Source organism: Pan troglodytes, chromosome 7 (genome assembly GCF_028858775.2).
Source record: "Pan troglodytes isolate AG18354 chromosome 7, NHGRI_mPanTro3-v2.0_pri, whole genome shotgun sequence".
NCBI classification, from domain to species: Eukaryota; Metazoa; Chordata; class Mammalia; order Primates; family Hominidae; genus Pan; species Pan troglodytes.
Window position 1 is genome coordinate 106,482,445 of NC_072405.2, and position 13,188 is coordinate 106,495,632.

General features: G+C 39.1%; 1 protein-coding gene across 1 annotated transcript in view; it reads left to right on the plus strand.

Annotated features, from left to right (window-relative positions):
* The window catches only part of PTDSS1 (phosphatidylserine synthase 1), a 72,924-nt gene that overhangs the window by 1,396 nt on the left and 58,340 nt on the right, over positions 1 to 13,188 (plus strand). The window contains exon 2 of the mRNA XM_519868.8: positions 10,309 to 10,400. Within this exon, the coding sequence (XP_519868.2) occupies positions 10,309 to 10,400 (92 nt within the window). The remainder of the gene's footprint in view (positions 1 to 10,308; positions 10,401 to 13,188) is intronic.

Consider the following 13,188-nt stretch of genomic DNA (forward strand, 5'->3'; position numbering starts at 1 on the left):
CACATCACGCGGTGCATACCCTGCTCACTCATTACCTAACATACGTGCTGAAATGTGATCTTGTCCAGCAATTTTAATGGTGCCTGGGGTATAGTAACTGCTGTGTGTTAAATGAAACACATAAACCTCACACAGCATAACACAACTCTCTTATTCCCTGGAAAACATACACACACATTCTAATATATACCGGTTCATAGGAGCTGCCCAGCCCAAATCTTGAACACACCTCATGTTAACTCTGGCACTGCGCCTGTGGCTCCTCATTCCTAACCTAGAGAACTAATTCATCCTTGGTTCATAAGGAGGTACACACCGTGGTTCCTACTTAGAATGATTTATACTTTCTGAATGAACCTCTTTAAAGAAAGGGAAGTCACACCTGTCTCACCATTATGGCTTAAAAGGCCAACTTAGAGTAGAGTAGTTTTTGAGCCACACTTTTGGTTTCAAAACTGGCTGTGTGTCCTTAATTAAGTTGCATAACCTTGCTCTGAGCCTCAGGGGCCACACTCGTAAAATGGGGATGAAATATCTACTTATATAGGGTTATGAAAATTAAATGAATGTGTGTGAATGCATTTAGCAGAGTCCCTGGAGCACAATGTACAATTCATGTCAGTTACTTCTCTCCCAATATTTTTATCCAACAATCAAGGTTCTCTGTCAGGGTCAGCAGAACATGTGTAGGGATATATGTATTGGGTAGTCACAAGAATTGAGAGAACTTCTAGTATTTGGGAGGGGGAGCAGTTAACGGATACTAAATGTATTGTGACATATGTGACAGCGCTGTACAACATAAAGTGAATTGTCTTCTACACAGTCGTTTGCATACACACACACAAGTGCCGGTGGTGCCTCCCTTAGGAATAACTGCAGTTTTTCAAATCCTCATAAAACTAATATCCTCCCACATCACACTTGTTCCTTACCTCTGGGATTCATTTGACTCTTGGTTCTTGTTATGTAAGTGTTTATCCATTTGAAAGAATCTACCTAAAGGTATAAAGCTTAAGTAACAATTGCTTACTCTTTAATGATTGAGGGATCTTGCCACTATTACTATAAAATCTGCTAAAGCTGTGCAGCAGGTGAAGACCAGACCTTTCAACAGTACCTGACCAGACATATTTCTAGCTTTGGAGAGAAATGAGTCATGTCCCTAACTATGGTTACTTTCAAATACTTCATTATGTTGCCTGATTTTATCACTTAATAGCTGTGTGGCCACATAATTTTGCTAGGCCTCAGTTTCCTTATCTGTATGTAAAATGAAAATATCAATACATTAATCTGTCGGGATTATCTGTCATGAGGATTAAATTCATCTTTTTAGATAATCTGTTTAGCTCAGTGCATGGCAAGTATTAAGTGCTTAATAAACATTAGTGGTTATTACGATGTGATTTCATTGAATGCTACTGTCTTCTAAGTTATATTTATTATTGAATGAGGATGTAGTATGCTCTGTAATTGAGAAGGATAAAAGCACTGGAAAAATGGACATTAGATAACATACATACCTGTTTGATGTTAACTTCAGTTTAACTTCATCTTAGGTGTGGGCTTGAAATAATGAAATTAGTGAGGGAGTTTCTCTGGAAATTAGAAAAATAATTATGGTATTTTGTTTTAAATAATGAGAAGCAAGAATGAGCCATTTGTTTCAGCCTTTCATTTTTAATATTATTCTAGGTCCTTTCAAAATAGGTTTCTCTTCCTCTTTTCTGATATAAAAAGTCACAATCTTCTGAAATTTCCTTTTACATCATATTCTGTCAAGGCAGTCAATAAATTGCAGCAGTGAAAGTATAAGAAATGAATATGAATTTTAACAGCTTGTCCAAAATAATAGAAGAACCATAATCTGAACTTCAGACTGTAGCCTCGTCCAAAAATGTTAACAATTTTATTTCTTCCACTAATTTCATAAAGAGACAAATCACATAATGAAGAACTAATTAATAACAAGTTTCACTTTATATAAAATCATAAGCACCATTAATAGAATTAGTACTTACTAAATCTTACTCATTTTTTGTAATGATTTGTGACATAAGTGGGGCATTACAATGATAGCTCTATATTCCTCCATAAAGACGGAAAGTAACGACTTCTTAAATGAAAATTTATCCTATGTTCTTTTGTAATGATTAACTCCAGTGCCTTATTATTTATTTTATAAGATTTTAGTTGGACAATTGTTCAGTGCAATTCTTTCAGTAAAACTTAAAAGATATGTCTTAAAGTTTGTTTTGCAAAGACTAGTTGTCTAAGAGAACAAGGAGATAGGATTCTTTTGGGATGTCATATAACCAGTATGTGAGAAACAGTACTTGGGTACTGTCACATGCTTCAGAGATCCAGCAAGAATTTAGAATTACAGAGGATTAGATACCTTGCACTGAAGTCTGAGACAAGTTTGGATTTGTCAAGTAGTTCTTTTGTTAGATGGCCCTTAGGTCAATTCCCTGTTAAACCATAGTATTTAAATCTCCTGTCTTTATCACCATCATTAAAAATAAAGTTAGATACCACCTAATCATTTTCCTATTTGAAAAAGCTCATTTCCAGCCTGGACAACATGGTGTAACCCTATCTCTACAAACAAACAAAACAAAACAAAACAAAACAAAAATTAGCTGGGCATGGTGGCATGCACCTGGAGGCTGAAGTAAGAGGATCACCTGAGCCTAGGAGGCAGAGGTTGCAGTGAGCTGAAATCATGCCACCATACTCCAGCCTCCACCCTACTCAATCAACAGAATGAGACCCTGTCTCAAAAGAAAACCAAAAACTTATTTTCCCACATTTTAGAATAAGTAGGCTGGGTGCAATGGCTTATGCCGGTAATCCTAGCACTTTGGGAAGCCAAGGTGGGAGGATTGCTTGAGGCCAAGAGTCCAAGACCAACCTGGCTAACATAGCAAGACCCCATCTCTATTAAAAAATAAATAGTATTTTTATAAATAAATGCTTACGCATATGTCTTAGAAGTTTGTTAGCAAAGTAGGGCAAGGAAAACTTTTGTCTCAAGCTCAGAGTATAATAATTACCTATAAGATACCCTCATATTTACTCTGCATTCAGGGGTTGGTAAACTTGGAAATATTGAATGCCTTTAGTTTAAAAAACTCAAGCTTTAGATTTAGAAAACACCAGAATCTATTAATTCACATTCAAAGAAGCCCACCTCTCCTTAAGAGGCACCTGCCATTAAACAGTAGAATCAGCCTTTGTTAGCACTTGTCCAACAAAAATTGTTACTTACCTAGAAGACATTGCCTTTCTGCGGATTTGTGTACTTAAGTGATCATCAATTTGTCTATGCTTCATTTCTCCTCGATTTAGAACTAAGGAGACAGGCAAGGACAGGGAAATGGACAGACTGATTGATTGACTGATTGATTTGTTAATAATGGTTTTTACTTAATTTCCCTTATTGGCTTTGGAACTCCAGTTCACCGTCATATCATTGGGGCATACTTCTGGCCACCTGTATTATATTGCTTATGGATACTTGCTAGCCTTCCCTGTTCTTTCCCTCTTGACCACATAAATTCCCATTAGAAAATGTCCCCTGATACTGCTGATTCAGTTGTCTTTATCCTGTTTCCTTTATATACATCATGTTCCTTCTCTCCCAGCAACAAAAGCCCTGCATGCCCTTGTTGGCTGACACTAGCAATGTTAAATGCTCATCTATAGTGATTATGGGCTAGGATTAAACCAGCCCTGGAGGTGAACATTGTGTTAGGTTGCACCTGAGGTCCAGTTATCAATGATTGTTAGCATTTCTTTTCCCCGGTTACCATTTGAATCAAATTTTTTATTGAACTTAATGTTTTACATTTTTTGTTATACTGATTTCCAGAGTTTTATGTCCATAATACGATTTCTAATTTGTTAAAGGGGGAAATGTGCCATATATTTCTCTGGGGTCTTCTGCAGTGAATGGGCACTTGGGTGACTTAAATATTTATTTGGCTTAGATGATGCCTCAGCCCACAGAGATTATATACCTAGGAACTGCTGCCTTTCAGACTCCTCTTTAGTAAGCAACCTTAATTCAAGTTCATCTGTTCTGAATAAACTGTGTTTAGCATTTTAGATGTAGTTCTATTACCAGATGTAACGCAATTTATCTTGTGACATAATTCCTATTGCCCCAGATTTCTGTAGAGAAGTTACAGTTTTTCAGTCTTAACTAATCCCAGAACCAGGACTAGTCCAGTCAGCCTGCACTGCTTCCTCAGCCCTGGCATCCCATTTAATTTAATTAATTCAATTCAACAGTTCATAGTCCTCATTGCCTCTAGCCCAGGTTTCTCCCAACCTGGAGTTCACCATCTCATTTATCTTCAGCAGGTCTGATTGGGCCTTTATAGCTTTCGGGACTGTTCTCTTTCCATTCCCAAGCCTTTGCTCAGCAAACTCCCAACCCTTTGGGATAGCTGACTCTCAGGCCCTGGCTTCCCCTCCCTCCAGTGCTGCCCCTGTGATCTTTTTAGACAAAATCATGGTCCCATCTTTCCCTGTTTAAAATTCTCGTTTATCTAATAAATACTTTAAAACATATCATCTTTCTCCTGCTTTAGTTGATAACTTAGCTGTAATTCTTCACAAGGATTGTGACTTTCCATAAAACGAAATTAGTATGGTATGAAAGATAACACCAAAGCTGGTTGACATCGGTATTTCAGTAGATGCCTGTCACCTATAGGAAAGTACTAGCTGGACTCCAGCGTCCTTTGTAATGGAGTAAGTCTACTTTCCCACCTCTATCCCTCCCTCCATACACAGCACACCCAACACCCAACACCCAGCAGGCCCCGGCAGCTCACGTGTCCCATACCTAGGCAGGGCTGCCATCTCTCAGACTGGAAGGCACCTCCCGCCACCTCCTGCCCACACATGACACCACCCTTGGCATCCTTCACAATCCATTTGGATGGTTCCCCTCCAAGATACCTTTCTCAATTGTTCCAAGAAGCACAGAGGAAGAAATGTTTATATCCTTCCAAATACTTGTTATTATTGTATCTAACATGTCATAATATTAGTTTCTGTATCAGCTTCTTGAGGCCAGTTATCTGAGTCATCCCAGGATAGACATCCAGTAAATGCTGAATGAATTGAATGCATGAAATCATTTATTCAATAAGAACTTAAAATTTATCACCATTCTTTTCCTTTAGTTGATGTCTCACCCATAATTCTTAACAAGAATCATAACTTTCTATAAAATAGATGAATGTGGTATTAAAGATAATACCTAAGCTACTTAACATTGGTCTACCATGTAACCTGGGATTAAACTTTTTATTGGGAGAGATGATCCTTAAACAGTGACTCATCTAAACATGAACCTATAGGTCTTTATTTAAGGACTCATATTAAAAGTAATGAGGGAGAAGATGGGAGGGGGAGAGGGACAATTAACCTAGAAGCCTTAGGAATCATAATAAAGGTTAGATATTCCTGGCTGCCTGACCCCAGGGAGAAAGACTTGTCTAAAAGATTGTAGGCAAGTGAATGGACTTTGCTTTGGTTTCCTGAAGTTACCACCCCTCTGGTCAAATTCCTGTACTCAAATATTAAATTGAGACAGAATCGGAGTCAGAGTCCAGAAATTCTTTGGAGTGCAAACTTTTTTTTTTTTTTTTTTTAACTCAGGGCTTTCCTGATACTTCCTGCTGTTAAGACTTTGTCTCTTTGGGTAGTTCCCTATCCTAGCTGAAACAATGCTCTGCAGAAGAAGCCAAGGTGTTTGAAAACTTGATTGGGATTTTAGATATTTGCTGATGGTCTCAATAGCCCTCTGTAGCCAACACTCTGCAAGGGGAGAGGGAAGTCGCTGCCAGTGGACCCTGTGGGTCAGGCTGAGACTCCCCCCTCATGTTACCTGAGTCACTGGCCTACTCTGTCATATCATCTTGCTCATTCTTGCCACCTACTATGGCAGGTGGATGCCTGCTGTGTGTCAGGGCATTGTGCCAGGCACTAGAGCTACCTTGGGGAAATGAGGTGGGACTTGTGCCCTGGGGAGCTTTCTTATTTTAATCTGTACATTTGGTATTTTCACAATATGTGGTCAGTGCTATTCTGGAGCACCTCCTAAGTTTAGCAGAGAGCGAGGAAGACTTTGCCTTCCTAAGCTTGTCTGTTTGTGTCCTTATTGGAGAATGTATAATAGCAATCTTGACCTACAGCCAGCATTCCAGAAGCCCTCATACCTACTTCCACTCTGCCTCTATTTGTGTGTGACTGTGGGCAAGATAAACCAAGAGCTTAATTTTCCTCATCCTTCAAACAAAGATAATATTGGCTCTGCCTTCCCCCACAGAACTGTGGAACTGTTAAATAAAACACCAGCTGTGAAAGTTCTTTGGAGTGTTCAGGGCACTGCAGACTGGGGCATTTTGTTGTTAGTAGACCCAGGAAAGAAGTCAAGGCAGTGTCACAGCATCACAATGGAAAGCTTTAAGTCTTCATATTTGTTGTTGCTGTGAACAAGCAACATGTCTTAGTTGAGCAAGTACCCTTAGGCCAGGAAGAGTCAAGATGAGGATTGGGCAGCCCAGACCACAAGTCATGATCTTTCCTGAGAAGCAGGAACCACACTGCAGCCTCACAAAGCCAGGAGACAATTACAATCCCACCAAGGGGCCAATCACAGGTGAATACCCAGGCTTTTTTGAGGTTTGTCAGAGACAGTTCCTACATATGAAAAACATTTCCTTCAGGGCAAGGCTATACTAAGATAATGTCTCATTGTCCTTTTTTATCTTGATCCACTCAAGAATAAGGGCCATGTCTCTTTATCTCAGACCTCAAAGAGTCCCTACCCAATGATAGGCATTAACTAGAAGAAGGAATGAGTGGACATAAATGAAGGGCATTCAAACGTTGTGAACTCATGATAGTAACGGACACTTTCTCTGTGCCAGGCACTGTTTTAAGTGCTTTACATGTTTTAAGTTATTTAATCCTCACACAACCCTATGAGGTAGAACTATTACCATCCTCTGTTTACTGAGGAGGAAACTGGGGCACTGAGAGGTTAAGTAATCTGCCCACGGTCACACAGGCTGGTGGTCTGGCCCCAGCCTGTACCAGTCACTGCACTGTATGGCCTCCTGTAGGGGAAATAGCTTGTACTTTGGGGCCAGACCCTATCAGTAAAATGCAGATTATGATCATTTCCTGCTATAGAGTGTTACAAAGATTCAGAGAGCTAACATGCAAAGCCACTAGAATATAGTGGCTGTCCATGGATACTAGATCTTGTCCCTCATTTGGGGTCCACTCATGTGGACTCTGCAGCCAAGTTCTGTTTCATGATTAACTATGGAAACTTCAGCATGTGGTTAAATCTCTGGATTATTCGGGGTTCAGAGAGGAGGGACTCACACCAGACCTTATAGAATGGCCCTGTGTGCTCAGGTTGCCCTGTGGCCAGAGGGGAGTTTGGCATCCTCACCTGTCAGGCATTCTGTTCTTTTTGTGCACCACCACCACAGACTGGTAAGGGGCTGTTCTAAATGAGGTGGGGACACCCTCTCTGCTCTCGAAACTCACAGTAGAGTATGACATTGGGGCCTTTAGTCTGATAGGACTCACATGGCTTCGTAAACTCACTCTCCTATCCCCTAATCTTTGATTGCAGAAGTTTGATCTTCCCATACTGCATATTTTCAGTTTATCCAAAGACCTCACTGTCTTTCATTAATACATTTTTTCCTAATTAGACAAATATAAAACTGCCAACTTTTCAGAACCACCTGCTATTTTATTCCGTTTAATCAACATTTTCCCGCCTCTGAAACTAGGCCATCCATTTGATCCTCTTTTTCTAATAAAATTGCTCAAAATTTACAAAACTGCCATTTCATTGGTTTTACAACCTAATATATTACCCATTTAGTTATAAATTTAGTGCTGATGTACCTTTTCAAGCATTTTGATTGGTAGATAATTTTAAATAGAGACTAATTTACTGATTTGCCATGGCCATTTATTTGTGGTTAATAACCCATTAATTAAAATTTTAGTTAATGTTTTTAAAGAGAATGATGTATTCACGTCGCTTGAAGTCCAAGATACATCAAAGGGTATGTGGTGAATACCTCTCTCCGTACTTCTCCCCAGCCCCTCATTTTTCCTCTTTGGAGAAAACCAGTGTCACCATTTTTTTGGGTGGATTTCCAGTGACATCCTATGCAAGCATAAGCATAAATTATAAGCTACATACCCATACACATTCCCCACCTTGTTTTGCACAAATAGTTGCTTATTATACCTACTATTCTGCAATTTGCTTTATTTACTTAATGATATCTTTTAAATTATTATGAGTCAGTTGATTCTTAAAAAGCTTCCTTGTTTTTTTAAATGGCTGCCCAGCTTTCCATCACAAGACTGGACCATAATTTCTTTACTCGGTCTCTTTTTGGTGGACATTTAGATTGCTTCCAACTTTTTAAGAATACATGTAATGCCATGTGAACAATCTGGGATATATGTCATTTTTGCATGAATGAGAGTTTATCTAAAGGATAAATACCCGAAAGTAAAATTGCTGAGTCACAGAGCATATGCATTTGTAGACTTAAAATAATGCCAAATTGCCCTCCATAAAGGTGATTTATTTATACTGCTACCAGCAATGTATGAGCATGCCTATTTTCCTGTTTCTTCATATCCTCCCCAGCTCAGTCATTAAAGTTTTACCTTTATCAATAAGGTAGATTTTAAAAACAGTTTCTATTTTAACTTACCATGAGTGAGGCTGACCATCTTTTCACTTCTGAGAGCCTTAGATTTTTTACTCTGTGAACAAACCCTTCATATCCTTTGCCCGTTTTTCAATAAGGTAGACTTTTAAAACGGTCACTATTTTTAACTTACCATGAGTGAGGTTGACCATCTTTTCACTTCTGAGAGCCTTAGATTTTTTACTCTCTGAACAAACTCTTCATATGCTTTGCCCATTTTTCTATTTAGATTTTTTTACTTTGTGAACAAACTTCGTATCTTTTGCCCGTTTTTCTATTTGTTTTTCTGTGTTCATTTGTTGTTCTTCCTGTTAGTTGATTTTGGGGAAAATGCTTTGCATATTAAGGAAATTAGTCTTCTGTCTTGATATGAGTTATAAATTTTTTTCCCCCAAGTTTACCTCTTTTCCTTCGATTTTGTTACTGATTTCTTTGCCATGTGAATTTACCACTTCATGATTGTTGATTGTTTTGTTTTGTTTTGAGGTTCGTTTATTTTTTTAATTCTCCAATTTCTTCCAGTATTTTTTAAAATTTTTTGAATCTTTAATTTTAATTTTTTGAATCCTCCAGAATATATTTATTATAAAGTATGAGTTACAGAATGAACCTTCTTTTCCCATGCAACAGTTGTTAATTTCAGCTTTGCTTTTATTTTGTAACCTACATATTGTGTGTCCTGTCAATGTCTTTTATACCAACCCTGTGCCTCTAACATAAGTCAGGCTGATTTAGGATGACAGATCATTTTTTCATGAGATAGCTTGGCTTGGGGGAACAATCATTGTCTTCAGTGTCTAGCAGACCTGGTTTTGAATGCCAGCTTAGCAATGTCTTACCTACACAACCTCAGACAAGTTACTTAATCTCTCTGAACTTTTGCAACCTCATTTTGTAAAATGTGGTTGATAATACTTCCATTTTGCAAACTTGTGATCATTAGGGATAACGTTTATAAACTGCCTGGTCAGTGCCTGGCACACAGTAGATAGATAAATGGGAGCTATTAATGTTGTCATCATCATTCCCGATGTCAATTATGTGATGTCAGTCTGAATGAGGACATTGTGTGCCCTCAGTGTGCAGCCATTCTTAAGTAAAAACTGGTGTTCCTGGAAATTGGATGTTGAGCCTCCCTATCTAAGCCAGAAGGCATCACAGGTACCCTAGTAAAGATCAGGCTGGCATTTTGAGGGCTACATTTATAACCTCTGGGCAGATATTCAGTTGTTAGGTGTCTATTAAAAGTGCACTTCACTGGAAGGTAAAGTGTGTCTGATTATGTAGTCTGGTTTTATAATCAGGTCTGTGAAATTAACAGTCAGCATTAGTTTGTTAGTGCCGTTTGGACACATAATGATCTAAGAATTATTGTATGATCTGTATAAATCTCTTATTTCAGAACCTATGTTCAATCCTGTCATACATCTAGCAGTCCCCCAGTTTTTAGAACATGGAAGTCTTCCTTCCTCTAGGTTTTCTATTTGGATCTGAAAGTAAATGCTCAATGTTGTTTTTCTATTTTCAGGGATGACTCTGTTCCAGAAGACAACATCTGGAGAGGCATCCTCTCTGTTATTTTCTTCTTTCTTATCATCAGTGTGTTAGCTTTCCCCAATGGTAAGTAACGTCATGCATTACCACATTTCTCCTATATTGTGCCTTTCTGGTTTTTTTGAGATGTGAGTCGTCTAGAAAATGAAGTAAAGAAATAATCTGAGTTTTGTATAGCAGTTAGGGGCACAGGCTCTGGAGGCAGACTGCCCATTCTGCCACTTCCTAGCCCCAGAGAAGCCTCCTAAGAGTGCTGAGAATACTTCAGTTTCCTTCTATAAAATGGAGATAGCAGACAGGTACGGTTGTGAGGGTTAACTAAATGGGTGCACGTTAAACACTATGAACATGACTGACAAATTATAAGCTCTCAATAAATGTGGTTCTTTTTGTTGCTGTTTTTGTTATTATCAGTTGAGTCATAAAATACTCCATTACTGCTGAGTTCTTCCTTTTTGCTAAGGACAGGGTCAATGCTGTAATGAGTATTACTTAAATAAGTTGTCCCAAGTGATCTTCTATCACCATAAACTTTGCTGATTATGCATTTAGGATATGATGAATTTTCATCAGCAGGAAAAAAAGACAATGATTTCTGTGAATTTTACCCCCATCATGATTATGGAGTGAGTGAGGCAAAGCTTTTGTTTAAAAAGCAAGTTTGGTGTTCTGCCATGCTCATAATTCATCCCTTTCCTCCAAATTCTTCCTTAAAAGTTGTTTTCTTTTTTCTTATTCCCTTTCAGTACCTTTCCACTAGAATATTCTCTACTTGTTCGCCGTAGCCACTTCTAAACGCTCACTCTTGTCTTCTATTTTTTTTTTTTAAACACCTATGACATTTGGAAATTGTTCCAGTCTTTCTTAGGGGTTATTCTCCATGGGCCGGACGTACTCAGGTTTTAAATATCTTGCTTTAAGATGCATTTCTTTTGTAACCGCTCATGCTATTCAGTAGGCTATCATGTGTAATATAAGAAGCTCATTATGAATGTTATCAGATGCTACCTGGAAATGTTGCATGTCAAGGCCTTCAGGCTTCCTAAGATGGTGGCAGTGGAATTTTGTCCTATTTTTTGAGATACGAGTCATCTAGAAGATAGAGTAGAAAAAACAGCCGGGTGTGGTGGCTCATGCCTGTAATCCCAGCACTTTGGGAAGCCGAGGTGGGCGGATCACCTGAGGTCAGGAGTTCGAGACCAGCCTGACCAACATGGAGAAACTCCGTCTCTACTAAAAATACAAAATTAGCCAGGCGTGGTGGTGCGTGCCTGTAATCCCAGCTACTCGCGAAGCTGAGGCAGGAGAATCGTTTGAACCCGGGAGGCGGAGGTTGCAGTGAGCCAAGATCACGCCATTGTACTCCAGCCTGGGAACAAGAGTGAAACTCCATTGCAAAATAATAATAATAATAATAATCCGAGTTTTCCATCGTAGTTAGGAGCATCACTCTGGAGGCAGACTCATACGTAGCACTGCGTTTACAAGAATGTAGTGGTTTTAGTATGTAGCAGACTAGCATAATAATCATGCTGATAAAACCATGACTCTGAATCTCTCAGAGAATGAATTGTTCTACATAGCCAAGTTATTTGGGAGCTGAGTTTAGCTCTCCAACCACTCAAGCTTTTAGGTGAAAAAGAATTTTTTAATGAAAATCTGCATACCTTATGCAGATATGTCAAATGTAGTTTGGCTTTTCCGTAAGGATTGGTGGTTCTGGTAATGCACAATTATCACGGTATGAAGACAAGTTGTGCATAATATGGGTAAGTCATGGAATAAAGGGGTGTTGACCCTGCTATTGAATTTTTAATTAAAAAAAAAATTTTTTAGAGATGGAGTCTTGCTGTGTTACCCAGGCTGGAGTGCAATAGCTATTCACAAGTGTGGTTATAGGGCACTACATCCTCAAACTCCTGGGCTCAAGCAATCCTTCCGCCTCAGCCTCCTGAGCAGCTGGGACTTCAGAGATACACCACCACACCCAGCTAATTTTTTATATTTTTTGTAGATAGAGATGGGGTCTCACTATGTTGCCCAGACTGGTCTTAAACTCTTGGCATCAGGCAATCCTCCATCCTCAGCTCCCTGAGCAGCTGGGATTCCTGCTATCAAATTTACTGAAAAAAATCCCTGACGTCAAACAGCTTTTTGGCTATTTGCCAACTTTCCCTTCCCTCTCATTGAATTGTAGGTTAGAGGAGTGCTTGGGTCTTATGTAGACCCTCCTCTCCTTCAAGAGTGCTGTATTGTATATGGCATAAGTGGCCAGCCAAGGGTGGGTTCCCTGAGCTCTTTCTGTACAAAGGTGGCCTAAGAATACATCTCAAAGCAAGGAAATGGCAAACTCTATCTCAGGTTACATACCAACACAAGGCTGACCACCACCAAAGCAGACATTTGGAGCCTCTAAAACATGACTAGGTGACTATTCAGATGGTAGTGACAGTTTATTCCCCATTCCCCTCAGCCATTCTACCTTCTGTATCCCGTGATCTGCTGCTTTCTTCTTTGTCATCACTCAATGCCATGACCATTATTGGTCTGTGCCCTCTATTCCTACTTTTCTCTTATTTCTCTTATGTCCTCTGTCCTTTTTGTTCCCTTATCAGTCAATCAGAGCATGATACGTGCATATGTCCTCAGGAAACTGATCAGTGCACAGGTATCAGGTCTGTTCTTTAAGTCTTCAGCTTTCCTTGACCTGTGTTATTTGTTGCTTAGTTCTCAAGGGTTACTTTTTCATGGCTTTGAAAGTTTCTTTTTGGCTCCTTATGAAAAATTTGCTGTTTCTGAGCCCAGAGCTGTTTTAGAAGTGTGAGGATTCTAAAAGATTAGTCTCTCAATAGCT